Source organism: Mustela nigripes, chromosome 1, assembly GCF_022355385.1.
Source record: "Mustela nigripes isolate SB6536 chromosome 1, MUSNIG.SB6536, whole genome shotgun sequence".
In the NCBI taxonomy this organism is placed as follows: domain Eukaryota; kingdom Metazoa; phylum Chordata; class Mammalia; order Carnivora; family Mustelidae; genus Mustela; species Mustela nigripes.
Genome location: NC_081557.1, coordinates 48410261 through 48427363, shown reverse-complemented (window position 1 = coordinate 48427363; position 17103 = coordinate 48410261). Strand labels below are relative to the sequence as shown.

At 45.1% G+C, this 17103-nt stretch overlaps 1 protein-coding gene across 2 annotated transcripts in view; it reads left to right on the top strand.

Annotated features, from left to right (window-relative positions):
• The window catches only part of CLPB (ClpB family mitochondrial disaggregase), a 143381-nt gene that overhangs the window by 64849 nt on the left and 61429 nt on the right, over window positions 1-17103 (top strand). For both annotated transcript variants that reach the window (XM_059410105.1, XM_059410106.1), the window contains one exon: window positions 8393-8521. In XM_059410105.1, the coding sequence (XP_059266088.1) occupies window positions 8393-8521 (129 nt within the window). The remainder of the gene's footprint in view (window positions 1-8392; window positions 8522-17103) is intronic.

Here is a 17103-nt window from a genome sequence, read left to right as displayed (position 1 = left end):
CACAGCGACTTTTGCTTCCCAGTCTGATTGACTCCAAACTCTTTTCTTTCTAAATCGCAGTGCTGCCTCCTGAGGACTCATGGTAGGATCACCAGGGTCCTCTTATGGGGGTTTTGACAGCAGGAAGAGAGGAGTTCAAAGTCTATTTGGAGACATTAACTAGGACTAGGTAGGAAAAGCCTCTGAAACTCAAACAGAGGAATATGGATGTATTACAGCTCCAGGACTGGAAAAATGGCCATTTCCTAGGGGGCTGGCCATTTCCTGTGCCCCTGACTATACCACATCATCTTTGATTTTCACAGTAAACCAGTTCATAGATATTAATGTTTCCATTTTACCAATGATGAATTTGAGGCCTGGAGGGATGAAGTAATTTTCCAGAGTCATCAGGATTAGAATTTGGTTCTCTCCAACTCAAAATTCTGAACTCTTTCCTGCCAGAGATATTTTATAAAAGATAGATTTTTTTCAGCATTATTTGAAGCATTTACAAGCTCTTGAGGCCATGGCCCAGCCCATGGAAAGTACTTAATTAATGGTTGGTGGATGAATGAGGAGATAGACCTTGAGTGTATGGTGAAAAAGGACCTAATTCCAACGGGGATTCTGTGGGGCAGAAGGATGTTTAAGTGAGATATTGGAGGTCTCATCCCAAGGCTTAGTGTCCTGGGGGCTTTGCTCTAAGCTTCTAAACATGAGGCTTGGGAAGAGTGTTCTGATGCCCAGACATCCTTGGCTTCCCGGGAGCAAGACAAGGCAGGTAGAGGTGGAATGGTTTAATCAGCCTTGCATCTTTCTTGTTTTTAGCACAAGAACATTAGAGGAAGGACACTCAGAGACCATCCAGTTTGGTGCATTCTGGTACATTCCCAAGCACTGCCTACTGAACATTGCTGAGATGGGGACCCAAGAATCAACAGTTTTTACAAGTTACCCAGGTGATTTTGTTCCCACTAAAGTTTGAGAACCATTGGTGTAGAAAAACTCTTCAACTTGAAAAATAGGGAGTCTGGGACACAGAGGGCTTGAAATGCATTCCAAGGTAGTTGAATGAGTTATTTTTTAGTCCAGGTCTCTCATCTCCTGATCTGTTGTTTTTGCTGTTCACCATGTTGCTTAATTCCTTAACAAAAAACTATTGTGTGCCCATAGCTTTCAGAATAGAATCCAAACCCCTCTGAGAGTCGGCCCTCTGCCTCCATGGGCAACCTCCTCTCTGCTCACAGCATCCTAGGTTCACTGAGAGACTCAGTTTCTTGAATGTACATGTAGTGCAGTCTTTACCCCTGGCCTTTGCAAACACCACTTTCTTTCCTAGAACGTCCTTCTTCCCCTCTCTACCTGGCAAGATCCCCCTCATCCTCAAGACAGTTTATATCTTGAGGTAATGTGTGTGCCCTGTCTCTGCTGCCATCAGACTGTGAATGTGTGACTCTCATAGCGCCTGCTGATCTGAGCTGCTCACTTGTGGTATGTTCATGAGCAGGCAGGTGGGTAAAGGCTCTCGTATGTTCATCGCTGAAGCTGTGTAAAATACGTGATACTGTATGAAATACATACAGAAAATGTTATCAACTAGTTACTGTCATCCACGAAGAGCCTAGGATGTAATTGGGGAGTCAGAGGGAAATTTTAACGCAAGAAACTATTATAAGAGATGTTGTTAGTAAAGAATTAACTGGTAAATGGGTACACATAATCAACACAGCAGGCATCCAGGGCAGAGCTGGGAGGAAAGGACTTTCTGGAAGAGGAGCCTTGGACAGGGCTTTAAAGAACAGGTAGGATTTGAAAAGAGAAAGAGGGGTTTCCAGGCTGTGGAAGGAATCCAATCCCTTGTCTTCCCTGGGATTGGTCTCATGTGACTCCTCACAGGGCGTCTCCCTCTCACTCCATCCTCTGCCCAAAGACAAACACAAGAGGCAGAGCTGACAGCGCCCATAGAGGCTGAGGTGGCGGTGGTTCCATCCCTGCTGGCAGGAGGGGGCTGTCTCAGGTAGTGAGGATTTAAAGAGGTAGTAGATACAGAATAGCCTGGAGGAAGCAGAGCCCAGAGGCTTCTTCCCTAAGACTCTTTATAAAAATTTAACCCAGATCCTGAGCTTCAAGCAAGGTCAGCCAACCCTGGTTTATGTGAGGCTTGAGTCTACAGGCACTGATAGAAGTTGGGCATGGAGAAGCATAGAAGCATGAGCCAGGGGGCCTCTGGATCTGGTTCTCTCCACTACCAATTAGCAGTGCAGGTTGGGCAGGCCACCCAGCCTTTTTACCTCTGTCTTCTAATCTTTTGAACAGAGAGAATGGTATCTGTCCTAAGTTGTCACAGGATGAGGAAACAATCGCGCTGATGTTGCACAGATGGAAGGGGCTGTTCTCGCCCTTGTCAGAGTAGTTGTAGAGGTTCTCTCTCATGGGGACATGCTCACATCTTTAAAGGCAAAAGGCGCTGCTGGACCCTCCGTGACATTAGACAGCACAAGTTCCTGGGAGTGTCACTCGTAATTAGGGTTGTCTTTCTTCTGCATAAGGCAGCAGTAATAAAGCTTTTGTTACCCAGAGACCACCCATCTTGACTCCTATACCTTTTTTCAAAGTCTCCCCCAATAGACTTTGCATATGTGGAAAGTGCCATGTCTGATTCATGTCCGTGCCCCCAGTGCTTAACCCAAGAGAGAGAGCAGCATTAGTCAATGTGGTGATGTTTAAAAAATACCTCTTATCAAAAAAAAAAAAAAAAAAACCCTATTATCAGATTTGATTCTCATAATATTTAAATATTTAGTATTGCTCAAATTATTTCTTATCATACCCATTTTACAGATAGAAGAACTTAGTGGCAGAGCTTAGATTCAGGACTGTAAGACCCCCTTTACCTTAAATCAGTCTTTCTCACTGGGGAAGACAGTTGCTTTTTTTTGCAGTTTCAGCAGTGCTGGCAAGTGGCCAGGGCTGTGTGACAGGCTTCAGGGACTACTTTCACCTCTGCTGACTCCTTGGCCCTGCTGAGTCCAAGGGAATCCTGCAAAGAGCACATCGGGCACATGTGTTTGCGACAGCACCCAAGGCATAGACTTTGCAACGTCGAAAGGCAGAGGTGGAAGCAGGAGGATGACAGTGCAATGTGTTGGCCTTCTCCCTGTGGTCAGAGGAGCGGAGAGACGTGAATAGCTGGCTTAGAGGAGAAACAGGAACCTGAGCTCATCTTACCCTGTGCTAGAGACAGGCTGGTAAATGGCTTAGTTGGGAAGGGGTCAGTTCACTGGCTGAGGATCACCCGTAAACACGGGGCCTCAAAAGACCACCTTGGTGGACAGCTGGTGAACCAGTCTTGGGTGAGTCATTTTAGCTTCCATGGATTTATTTCCTTTTCCTCAGGGAGAGTGGGTGATGGTGTGTGCTGCACCTCTCCCCACACCTCCTTTCCGCCTTTAGCTGCTTTTTTTGGATAGAGAATAATATGACCTCGAATGATCTGGGGGCTTCAGCAAGATCTTATGGGACAGGCTTCTCAAACTGGGTGATGTGAGGAAATGAGCTTATTGCTAAGAGCACCAAATGGGCCTAGCTGACTTTGACTAGGTCGTAGCTCCCATGCTAACTGATTACAGTACCTTTCTTAACTTCAGTTTTCTCATCTGTAACATGACAATAACTTCTACATCACAGGGTTAATCTAAAATAAATAAGGAAAGCAAAATGCTCTTTTACAGGTGATTGTAATGCACTACTCAGTCCCAAAGAATGTTCTGGGGAACACTAATACTGCAGGTTTTTAACAAGGACAAGGTAGAAAGAGGCTGCCGAACAGGAAGCTGCTGACTAACACCAAATTAAACAGCTGGTTCTTACTCAGCACTGTGCCTTTCAAAAAGAAAAGTATATGAAGGATTCCCCAAATGCAGCCACTTTTCACAGAGAGAATGCACTTTTGGAAGCACAAGACTAGATAGGAAGGGTAATAGCTGACATTTACTGAGAGGTATTGTATGCCAGGCACTGTTCCGAGCCCCTTTACTCACAATGTCTTGTCTAATCCTTACAACATCCCATAAGAGGCTACTGTTATCTCCATTTACCGATAAAGAAACTTGGCATAGAGAGGTTAGGTGATTTACCCAAGATTACAGTGAGTAAATTCAGAACTGGGATCCAAACACCAGGCTCTGGCTCCCGAGATCACTTATATAACAGCCACACTCTAAAACGGGTAATCCTAGGAACTTATTTATGTGTTATGTATCTTATTAGCTAATTCAACAAGTATTTATGAAGCCCATATTTATGTCTAGACACATACTGGCCACTGGGGATACAACTCTAAAGACAGTCACACTTTCTGCCCTCAGTGAGCATTTGGTCTGGTAGGGAACATAGTCAAGTAAACAGATGATTACAACAGAATAGAGTCAATACCGTAATTGGGAGATGTCTAAGGTGCTAGGGGAGCTCTTGGGAGGAACAACTGCCTCAGACTGAGGGAGAATCACTGCAGGAAGGGACTAAAGTGAATTGGAATTAGTCAACCAAAGGCATGGGAGAGGGGAAAACGTTCCAGGTAGTAGAATAGTATTTGCAAAACCTCAGAGGCAAGAAAGCACATTAGGAAGGGAGGGAATAGTGAGAGATGAGACCTCAGAGGTGTGCAGGAACCCTCTTCAGATACATTCCTTATTAGCTGGGCTATGACGTTGGCACTCTGCTGACATTTGTCCCTGAACTGAATAAGTCTAGCCGTATTCCTTAAGTTCATGTGCTTTTTATGGTAAGCACCCAGTGTACAGCTCTGTCATTGTGTTTACGAAACAGTCTTATAATTTGTCTGTTCCTGATTGTTGCATTAGACTGTTAACTTCTTAAAGTCAAGAACCCTGTCTTCTTCATTAGTACGTCTCCAGAAGCTATCACTATGCAGTGATGCTCAGTAAATGTTGTTTGTTGAATGAATGATGTGTTTTCTTTGTAAAATGGATTATATCCTTCCTGCTTTCGTGAGCCAACTATCACTTTTCCTCAGGTGCATCATTATATCCAGCAGTTAATGTCCTATGTGGAGTTCAGTGGTGCCCTTAGGGGATTTTGGGGTGCTGTATTCTTGACTTCCTCTTTCAGCTTTTTGTGGTGCTGTTCTTTTCCCTTCCTGCCTAGCCAGGACTTGATTATAATCAATTTGCTGGATTCTGAAGCCTCCTCCCCAGCCTTGTTTGTTTCTCCTAATCTGCAGTGGGCTGGAAATAAGATCATTTACCATGATTTGATAAGACTGTTTGTGACTAAGAGTTAGTAATCTCTGAGTTAGGCCCTGAAGAGCCCTTGTGCTGCTGACATGCAGATGCACATGGGGCTTGTATGTTAGCTACTCAGAGCTTCTTCCTGTTCTCCCTGCTCAGGAGAAGTCAGATTACACTCAGGGTTTGGAGGAGGTGTTCAGTCTGGAGAGCCTCTGCATGGTGGAGAAGAGCTGTTCTACCTTTGTGTGGCTAAACTACAGCAGTGTCTATTCTTCAGCTACACATTCCACCAACTTCATTTTGGCTAAACACTTGAAATGCTTCCACCTAAGCTAGCTTATCCAGAGGCTAGCTACAAAGCTCAGGCCGATCTCTATAAAGGCAAGTTCCACCAAGAGTGTGTTGTATCTTCATTTGAGCAGAGAAGAGTGAGTAGGAACCAAGGCTGAGACTAGAATATCTGGGCTCTGGGCTCTGATTCCCTCATTTGCAAAAGTAGAGTGACAACATGATATGATGTAAACAAAAAGCATTCGGATTAGATCTGGGTTCTAATCCTCACTCAACCACTCACTCACTAGGTGACCTCTGTACCTCAATTTCCTCATCTGTACAATGGGAATTATAATACCTACTGTATCAGGTGGTTAGAAGAATTAAATAGATTGTGTGGAGTGACCGTGCCAGGCATCGAGTAGAAAAAGGTCATTAGGTGACATCTGTTAGTATTAGGAAGAGACGTTATAGTCTTCTTGTTTGGGGAAACTTGTAAATAGGAAGTCCAGTTTCTCAGGAGGGAAATGCATAGACTCCATTCCATTATCACTTAGAAAAGAATGATTTAGAACTGGTATGGTGTGGGGCACGTGGGTGCCTCAGTCAGTTAAGTGTCTGCTTTAGGCTCAGGTCACAGTCCCAGGGTCCTAGGATTGAGCCCCGCATCAGGCTGCCTGAGCCTGCTTCTCCCTCTCCCTCTCCCTGTTGCTCCCCCTGCTTGTGCTCTTTCTCTGTAAAACGAATAAATAAAATCTTTAAAAGAAAGAAAGAAAGAAAGAAATAGTATGGAACTTTTAACTACCTAGGCAAGGTTACCTCTTGACTAAATTATACCCTTTATCCAGTGGGAGGTAAGAGAAATCTGCCTTTTCAAACTCTGTGCCATGGGCTAGTGGGAGGGGAGTACAGGTACGTAGGACCCAAATTTTGCCCTCAACAAACTCAGCTCAGGAGGGAATATAAGACAGTAATTTCAATAATTTCTACATGAGGCAGAAAGAAACCCTGTCTATACAGGATAAATATTGTTCTATGGGTTCTCATCTCTAAGGCAGGGCCCCAGAGGTAGGGTAACCACCCAATTTATTGTCCAAACTGGGACTGTCCAGTGTAGTAGGCATAAACCAGACCCATCCAGGGTAAACTGGGACCTATGTGGTCACCCAGCCCAGAGGGTCCTATAAAATTGATGGAACTAGTTTTAGGTTCTTCTGTATTAAATTGGAGAGTCATGAATATTAGCACTAGAGTGAACTGGGGGGTTTTGGTTCTTTGACCATATGAAATGCTTATTCTTTTTTCCCATTTAATCTATATAACTCTATTTTTTTTACTTAAAGTCAATTAGCCAACATATAGAGTACATCATTAGTTTCAGCTATAGTGTTCAATAATTTGTCAGTTGCATATAACAATACCCAGTGCTCATCACATCACATGCCCTCCTTAATACAACTCTTTTTAAGTGGTGGGCTTATTGTCCATATTTTTTCAGTTGAGAAAACTGAGATTCAAGAGCAAGTACAACTACATGTGCCTTTGAACCCCTCTTTTCTTCCATAGCCTTGAGGTCATCAATCAATGAAAGTCTTTCTCTTTGTACTTATCCCCTTCCTTTTAGAATCTTTCCCTAATACTATAAACATGCTCAGGTCTCATATAGCCTTTAGAAAATCATCTCACCTACAGTTATTCTCTACGAACCATTTGGTGTCTGTCTTTCTTTTATCAACCAATCTCTGGGAGGACCAGCAGACACTTGCTACATTCATTGCCTCCTCCTTACATCTTGAACTCACTCTCCAATGGCTCTGTAAAAGGGAGATAGTATAGAGATTGCCTAAAGTCATATATTCTTGGGTCAGACAAACCTGCATTTCTGCCACTGACTAGCTTTGCACTCTTGAATCAAAAACTCTTCTATAACCCTTAGTTCCTGTCTGTAAGTAGAATTATAGCACCACTGTCTGAGGACAGTTGCAAGGATTTCATCTGGGATGAAATGCTTGTTGTTCTTACCTTCAAAAAAAAAAAAAATGTTCACAGCAGATTATTAAAGGTTAAAAAAATACAAAATTGCAATATAGTAAGCTCTAATTTTGAAGAACAGGTATGCATAAGAGATATATATGTGCTTTGTAGGATTGTGTGTAGGATATACATTCATGCTAGTATGTATATATGTTTAAGGAGAGAGAGAGACATATAACAATATTAAATGTAGTTTCCTGAGTTGTTGAGCTGATGATACCTTTTCTACTTTGTACTATTTTGTGATTTCAAATGTGTAATAACTTTTAAAAATTAAAAAAGTTCTTTACAAAATAGTACTAAATACTCACTAGTTTATAAACATCTTTAAAATAGAGAGGTATGTTACTGTTCTGCTAGGAACGCCTTTTTCTCTCACCTGCTTACCATCCCCTAGCGAACCCCCAGCCTCCTTTCTTCACCTGGATAACATCCCTAGCCCCTTCAAGACTCTTATCTTTTGGGATGCTCTCTTCATGCCCAAACTGAGCTAAGCTCCCCTCTGCCTTCTGTATCACCCTGTTATAACTCTAACATAGCATTTATCTCAGATAGCACTTTATATACCTATTTTTGTCGCTTTCTTCATCAGATTGATTCAGGGACCATATCTGATTCATTTCTGTGTCTCCAAATGAATCCTAACACATAACAGATGTCAGTAAACATTTGTGAACTAACTGGCCTTGTTGTACCTCCTCTCACCCCTCACCGATGGCCCAGCACATAGTAGGTGCATTATATGTTTAGTAAGCCGTGTAGATGATTGAGGGAGGGAAAGAAAACACCAAGGTGATATTGGTGACTCCTGGCATTTGTTGCTAATGGGAGGGTTTGTGTTGCTGTCCCCCCAGTCCTGGTAACCCGAGAGGATGACTTCAACAACCGACTAAACAACCGTGCCAGCTTCAAGGGCTGCACAGCCCTGCACTACGCTGTCCTTGCTGATGACTACCGCACTGTCAAGGAGCTGCTTGATGGAGGTGAGCGCATGGGGGAATGCGGTTGGAGGTTGGCAGAGAAAGAGTATTTGGCAACCTCTCCACTCTGGAAAATCCATGCTTCTGCAGAGCTCTGTTCCCCTCGCAGAGTGGGAAATGCCCAGAGGGTGGCTCCACCTCATGAGAGTGGCTCTGAGATGTGTGATTTGCCTTCATGTGGCTGGAATGTGTTCTTTGCCTGTGTGTGTGTCACACACCACACCATGCTGCCTGTCTGCATATGCTCTGAGTTTTTTTTATTGTGCCTCTCTCCAGAAATATCCTCTTTTCTCCCCTGTGACCTCCAGAGCAGGGCTAGTGGAACAAGGAGGGAAGCCCTTCAACTCTGTACCAGTGCAGGTCTCAAAGACATTCTCCTTGATCCCATGCCCCAACCACAGTCTAAATTAGCCCCCTTTCATTACTCTGGATCATGGCACGCTATTCTTTCCCATCATCACTCTTGTCACAATCTGGAATTATTTTCATATGTTCAGTAGCCTTCTCCCTAACTTGACTCACTCCCTAAAGGCCACTGATTTGTCCCTAGCACCTAGTTTAGTCCTTGGCATAAAGTAAGCACTCAATAAATCTTTCATTGATTGAATACCCTCCCTTTGGAGAGTGTTGGTTTAATTGGAGGGACAGTATGTGCCATCCCCCAGTTTGGGCTGGTACAGAGTTACCTCCCACCTGTCAGATATTTCCCAAGCTCTCACTTTCCCTCCCACTTCCTCTTATCCCATTCTGGCCTCTCTTTGGGGTAGGGAGAGAAGCATCTTACCTAGGTGTAAGGCCCAGGCCTCTGAGTATGGCACATGACTATCTCTTTATGCCCTTGCTGCCACTTCTTGAGGGCCTAGGGACTTTCTCTTGGGCCTGGATACCAAGGGCCTCCTTGTTGGTGGTCATTCTTCATAGAGCCTGGGAGCCAGAAGCGGCCTCAGAAGTCCTCTGAGTAACCCTGATTATGCTCCCCCTCCTCCTGGCAGGAACCTTCAACAGCTGCCAGGCTGGCATTTCCTTGGACCCTAGCAATGACTGAGGGAACCGTGTTTCTTCCCCAGGAGTCCATTCCATTTTAATTCTTCTCTAACTGCTTAAAACATCTTTTTTAAATACACTGTGATTTTCTTCTCTGTCATTTCTGCCAACTGTCCTCTGCAACCTAATCACTTTTTCAAAATCCAGTATTCAAAGAAAGTTCTTTCAGTCCCAGAGCCCTTCCTTCACAGCCTAACATTCCCAGATAATGTTCTAGTCCTTGTCATGTGATTAGGCTGGAGGGGTTTCTCAGTAATCCCCAAGTCCCGCCACCTTCTGTCAGCCACAGCCACACTGGCTTAAAATTTAGGCCTGGCCCATACCCCCTGCCTAGGCGATCTGCCTCAGAGCAGCAGGGTGTGGCTGGCTCTGGGGCATGAATGCTGTGAGGTGTAGGACTTCTCCTGGATGTGGTGACATTGCCTGGGGTGACTGATGCTTTCAGAGCAAGAGCTCACTGCTTTCAGAAATGGAGACTTAGAAAACTTGTCTCCAAGCAAGGTGCTGCTGACTTTGTCCTTTGGAAAGATTTCAGGCAAGATATTTGCAGCTAAGAATGGGAGCATTCACCATAGGGCTTGTTTCTGCTGAGCCTTAAAATCAGTCAGTACTCGAAGCCATTGTCCAGTGGTTTACATTCCCTGCTTCCCGTCAGCCCCCAAACAGGGAATTCACTCTAAAGAGAGACCCTCACCCAGCCTTCCAGATCGAACACCTTTGAAATGAAGATGCGCAGGCCTTTTATGAACCATCCCCCACCCTCACCCCCCCAGGCCAAGGCTGGTCCTTTGAGCCATTCCAGGGGCATGGTTCCTGCCTGTTGGCTTGGAACAGATGCCCTTAGCCCCCAACTTTACAGTTCGCCCACCTGCCTTTTTACCCAGCATCTATTTACACCCCCTGCCTTAATCTCCCAGCCTCAAGGGCCAAAACCATTAACCCACTTATTTCTCCTTTCCCGACCTGAACAAGTGGCCGTCACTCAGGGCCTGCAGGCCTGCCAACTTCTATCCCCCCTCACCCCCCTTGACCTCTTTTGGTCTGCCTGTGTGTGTGACCAGCCAACCGAGAGGCAAGATCCTGCTCTCTTGTCCTAGGGGCTATTGCCAGTCACATTTCCAAGGTCTTGTGACCTCAGCTGACCTCCTCCCGAGGGTTTCAGGGAAGGCAGAAGGGCTGCCTTCCTGCCCAATGAATTTTCTCAACCTATATTTGCCACTGGCTTTGCTGCAGCAACTTTAGAGGGATACTTTCTGGGAGATCCAAGGCAGGCCTAGGCACAGGGGCAGCCTGTGCTCACGAGGTCCACACAGAACCCTTGTCTTTGAAATTGCTGAGTGTCCACAGGGCTTTAGTTACCCCGTATGAGAGCTGGGAGGAGGTCCAGGCAGCTGCATCAGTCTATTAACGTGGGCAGTTCTCCGATCCCTTCAGAGGCAGCGTGGAGTAATAGAAGGGACACTGAGGACCTCAAAGTCAGGCCAACCTGGGTTTAAATCCTACCTCCCCCACCTACTAGCTGTTTTGCCTTGGATATGTTGCCTTAACTTTCTAGGCCTCAGTTTCTTATCTGTCAGATAACACCTGGAAGTATCACAGGGGTAACATGGGGAGTAGTGATAATGCCTGTATATGCCCAGATATGTGGTAAGTGCACCATGATTGTGTAAAGATGTCAAGCTCTCCTCCTGACAGGTATAAGTCTCCTATTTCCTCCTATGTAAAACCTGTGCTCCTGCCTAAAGACTTCTTCATTCTCTTTCAGCCACAACTTCTCCATCCTGCCTAAAACAACCATCGTGTTCCCTCTCTTCTCATCTAGATCCCTCTCTCAGGAAGCTTCTCTTGGTGCTCTGGTCCAGTCTCATAGCACCACCTCTGAGTTCTTGCATTGTTAGGCTGAATGCTTAGCACAGGTCATTTCTTCATCTTTAGGAGGTCCTGTAACATAGTGGAAAGAACACAAGCTTGGGAGTCTGACAGACCTGGGTTTACTTTAGTTCTGCATTGTCACTGTGGGCTAGGTAGTTGTCATTTCTGAACCCATAGACTTCAGGGCATCCTAAGATGATCAGGCAAATTGACCCTGACCGTGAGAGATTCTCAGACTGGTAGAGGAGATAGATATGGAAACAGGCAGTGACAGGTGGGTGGGTTTCTGGTGGGGGACTGGACAGGGGCTCTGGGAACATAAAGGAGGAAGTATCCTAGTGAGTAAAGATGTGGAGTCAGTTATAGAAAGCCTGAGGCTAGGGGGCAGGGGTGTGTGTGTGTGTGTGTGTGTGTGTGTGTGTGTGTGCGCGCGCGCGCGCGCGCATGTGCGTGCTTAAACCTTACTAGGAAGAGTTAATGGGAGGCATAAAGAATAGCATGGAGGACTTTAGAAGAAGGCAGGGAAAAATGAAGGGGGAGAAAAGGGAGTGGGAGATGAACCATGAGAGACTATGGACTCTGGGAAGAAAACTGAGGGTTTTACAAGGGGGGGAGAATGGGAGAATGGGTGAGCCCAGTGATGGGTATTAAGGAGGGCGTGGATTGCATGGAGCACTGGGTGTTATATGCAGACAGTGAATCGTGGAACAGTACATCAAAAACTGATGTCCTGTATGGTGACTAACATAACACAATTAAAAAAAAAAAAAAAAGGAAGGATAATGGGAGTTTGCCAGTTTTATGTGGTTGGGTTCTGAGTTCTGAATTCATGAGGACCAGTTTTCTACTCCTGAGCTCCACAAAGAAGTGGACGCCTTTGTGGTTCTCATTCTGTGACTGTGCTGCTTCTGCCTGTGTTGTTGGCTAATGAACTAAAAAGCTCTGCCTCAGCACTTGACTGCCAAGTACAAGAGAAGGTTGGAGGGAGGTAGGGTAGGAGAGAGAGGATGACTAGGAAGAGGAAGAGGAATAATCAGGAGGGTGGGGAGTTGCTTCCCTTAAGCCCCTAGAGTTGTCTACCTGTATTTCTAGGGCTCTTCAGGGGCTTTCGCAGCTGTTTCCTCCCAGGGATGTGATCCCCTGCTAGATCCATCTTCCTGAGACATACTTCCAATCTTGGCAGCCTTTCTCAACCAGGGTTCCTCCAGAGCATTGAGCCCTAATGCTGTAAGGCAGCCACTGTACACATGGAATAACTCCTCTCCCAGGCATCTAAAATGGTACAAGTTATGCACCATTCTTGGGAGAACTGAAAAAATCGTTACTCAGTTTCCTGTGTGTGGTTCAGAGGAGAAGCCCAGTTGAGGAAAGCTGCAAGTCAAGGGCATGAACTATGGAGTCAGGATCTGAATGCCAGCCCTGCCACTGCCTGTGGTCTTGGACCAACTACAGACTGCTCTGAGGTTCTCTTTCCTCATCTGGAAATGGAAGTGTGCCACCTACTCTGTCATGTCAGGAGTAGGGCATGTGTATGTTCTACAGGGGAGGCACTTTATGGATAATACTTAATAACTTCAAAAACAGTCAGTGCTTACTTGTTAAAAAAATAAATACAAAATAGGGGCTCCTCGGGGCGCCGGGGTGGCTCAGAGGGTTAAGCCTCTGCCTTTGGCTTAGGTCATGATCTCTGCTCAGCAGGGAGCCTGCTTCCTCCTCTCTCTCTGCCTGCCTCTCTGCCTACTTGTGATCTCTGTCTGTCAAATAAATAAATAAAATCTTAAAAAAAAAAAATAGGGGCTCCTGGCTGGCTGAGTCTCTAGAGCATGCGACTCTTGATCTTGGGGTTGGAGCCGCGTGTTGGGTGTATAGATTACTTAAAATAAAAGTCTAAAATAAATACATACATATATACATACACACATGCACACACACATATATATACAATATAAAAAGAATCCTACTCATCCTAACTTTTTAACCTGATTTTGGAGACATTCTAGTCTGACCCTCACCTAACTTTTTTCCCACTGCTACCCTAATCAGCTGTACAGTAATGTCGCCCCAGAGTTCCTACCTTGGTGCCTTTACTCATGCAGGTTTTTCTGCCAGTCAGTCCACATCTTCAGTGCCACTTCCCTTCTGAACTCTTCCCTGCTCCTGGACCCTGGGATTTGGGTCCAGTCCCTGCTACTAGACTGAGGTAGATTGAGGGTGAAGACAGTGTCTGATTTGCCCCTGCCTCCTTTGTCACGGTGCTCTGCACACAGTTTAGTATGTGATGGGGTGCACTGGTAAATCTCTAAGGCCACTGTAGATTTTCCATTGGGAGATGTGGCACCCTTGTTTCCTGGCCCACTCGATCTTCATGTCAGATTGTATCTGGTGTCTTAGAGCTCTACACACAAGCCACCTCTTTACACCTATCTTTGTAGTTACAGTACCACTGCCTTTTCAGTGCTTATCACCTCCAAAACACTTGGCCTTTGTGAAACCTACAGCACTTTCCCCAGGGCTTCCCTTAGCCACTTTCCTTCTACTTACTTTCTTGGCTCTTCCTTGCCCTTCTCTCCCAAGGGCATGACTGAGTCCTCAGTGTTAACCAGCCGTCATCAAATGAGCCAGATTCCCCACCATCTCTGCCTAAGGCTAAAAGCCTTCCCAGTGCTGACATCTTCCCTTGAACAGCCTGTTAGTTTGTTTTGGGGGCTGGAAACTTAAAGCTCCTTTCATTGTTCCACTGCACTGTCTGTCCATCTGGCTGTACTGCCAGATGCTGAGGGAGTTGGCTTTGCCTCTGGCTGTCCTTTGGAAACTTCACCCTCTGATTCTTGCCAGCCGTGCAAAGAAGGGGAATGAGCACTGGGCTGAAGATCAGCTGTTCTGGCCCTGCTACCAGCAAATCCTTTCTCCTTTAGGCAAATCCTTTCTTCTGTAGGCAAATCCTTTCTTCTCTAAAATAGGTAAGTTAGAGTAGCTGATCCCATGGACCCCTTCCAGTGCTAGCATGCTATGTAACCCCTAGGCAAGTCTTTTCATTCATTTTTCAAACACTTACTGAGTACCTCTCCTGTCATAGGTCCTACCCTAGGCACCTGGGAAATAAAGACGATCCAGACATGGTCTTTGCCCTTAAGGAACTCATAGTTCAGAGAGGAAATCAGACATTTTAACAAAGACTTGCTATCAGGTATATTAATGGAGATGTATAGGAGGTGCTGAGGGATCATAGAGAAAAGAACTTGCAGTCCCAGGGGAGAGCAGGGAAAGCATGGTGTAGGGGATGGTGTGTGCACTAAGTCTTACAGGATGAATACAAGTTTACCAGGCGGATGAGGGAGAAACGCAGAGGGACCAGCATCTCCAGAGGCATGGAGTATGAAGCAGCATACTTCAATGCATTCAATACATTGCAGGTGGGGTGGTTCAGAAGAACTGGGTTTATAGAGTATGGATGCAAGGCTCAGAAGGCAAGAATGGAAAGCAGGAGCCAATAATGGAGGCCTCTACCAAGCCCTGCTCAGGAAATGGGACTTTATTGTGCAGGGGGAGAGGATTAAAATTTAGGGGAGGGAAAGATTGGATTTATGTTAATGTGAAAAATGGTTTAGGAGTTTCAAAAATGTTTATCAGTAATTGAATGGGTAAATTATGGAATGTTCACACAGTGGAATAATCAATTGAATGAATGACACGAATGAATCTCTGGACACAAGCATTCTGGACACAAGCCAGACATGTAGAGTACTTACTGTATGACTGCCATTTACATAGAGAGTTCAGAATAGACAAAACTAACCAGTGCTATAAGAAGTCAGCTTAGTGGTTACCCTCAAGTGGGCAGGTAGTGACTGGGAGAGGATACCAAGAGGCTTCTGGGATGAGTAGTAGTCTATTTATTTATCTAGATCCTGGTTGTGCAGCTGTATCTACCTTGATGAGAATTCTTTGAGCTATGCCCATCTTTATTCTTTGTACTTTTCTGTATATGTTATACTTGAATCAAAGGTTAAGAAAATGGAAAAACATGGATAGGAAGGGGCATGGTTGGAGAAAGGGAAAATATTTCATTTAAAAGCTTTGCAGTTGTCTAAGTGAGGCCTAAGCCAAGGCTGTTGAAGTGGGAAGGGAGAGAAGACTGATCCCACAAAGAGTCAGGAGTAGAATCCATAGGATCAGACCATGAGAGAGGAGTCAGGATTAGGTCCTGGTTCCGGGTTGGATGACTGAGTAGAAGGCATGTACTTGGGCAGAGATAGGAAATACAGGATTAGAGGTACAGGGGTATGACTGTTTTGAACATTTTCTCCTCTCCCACTTTTCAGATTCCATGGCCCAGTGTTCTGATGATTCCCTTGCTGCTTTTTCCCTTCTTTGCACTCATCTGATGAAACACTGACTAACCCTGGTTAAACCCAGTTTCTTTTTACTTCATGTCTGTATCAGGAGAACTGAATATTGCTGGAGAAAAAAAATCACACAACCATGCTAAGTGGACTCACTTCACATTTACAACCATAAATCTCACTGTCATCCACCCCATCGTACTTGTGAGTACAGTCACCATCTTATTCTAGAGCCTTTTTTATACCTTCAATTTCCTCAGACCTCCTATCCTCTCCTCCAGCTACCAAGCCAATGACCCCACCTCACACTTCCTACAGAAAATATATTGTAGTCAGAAGGGAACTACCTCATCTTCCCACTGCTTCCATTGGCCTACCCCCATATGTACTTGAGTGCCACCCTCCTTCCTCTGCAGTTCCTAAGACCAAACCTGCATTTAAGCTCAGGCTCCTGTTTCCTCTGCTTCTCAAGGACTTTGCCCTTCCAGTTATTATCCCTGATCTCTCCTGCATTCTTTGTTACCCTCTCTGCTGGCTGATTCCAGTCAGCATAAAAATATGCTCTACAATCACCCATCTTAAACAAGAAAGCTAACTAAAAATTTTCTGAGCCTTATATCTCCATGCAACTGCCACCTCATTTCTGTCCATCCCTTCATGGCAAAGTCCTGAAAAAGAATGATCGCTATTGGGGCACCTGGGTGGCTCAGTGGGTTAAGCCGCTGCCTTCGGCTCAGGTCATGATCTCAGGGTCCTGGGATCGAGTCCTGCATCGGGCTCTCTGCTCGGCAGAGAGCCTGCTTCCCTTCCTCTCTCTCTGCCTGCCTCTCCGTCTACTTGTGATTTCTCTCTGTCAAATAAATAAATAAAATCTTTAAAAAAAAAAAAATGATCGCTATTCACTTAATCCACTCCCCCAGCTCCTGTTTTTCCCTCCATCTTAGTGTCAACTTGGCCAAAATATGCATGCGTCTGCTTTTCTTCCAAAATTGGCATCTGCCAGATCTTCCACATATCAATAAATGATATCATCATCTACATAGTTTTCAGGCCCCAAATCTTGACATCATCCTTGAATTCTCTTTTTTCCTTACATTCCCTGTCAAGTCCTTCAGTAAGTCCTGTCAGTTGTAACTCTAAAGCACATCTTGAACCCATTCCTACTTTCCCATTTCCATTAGTGCAGCTCTAGTCCCAAGGTGATGACCAGCACAGCTTCTTGGCTAGTCCCACATTTCCATTTTTGTCTTCCTAGGTCCATCCTCCAAATTATAGCCAAGGAGATCTTTTTAAAACATAAATCTTAATCAGTCAGTCAATCAATCA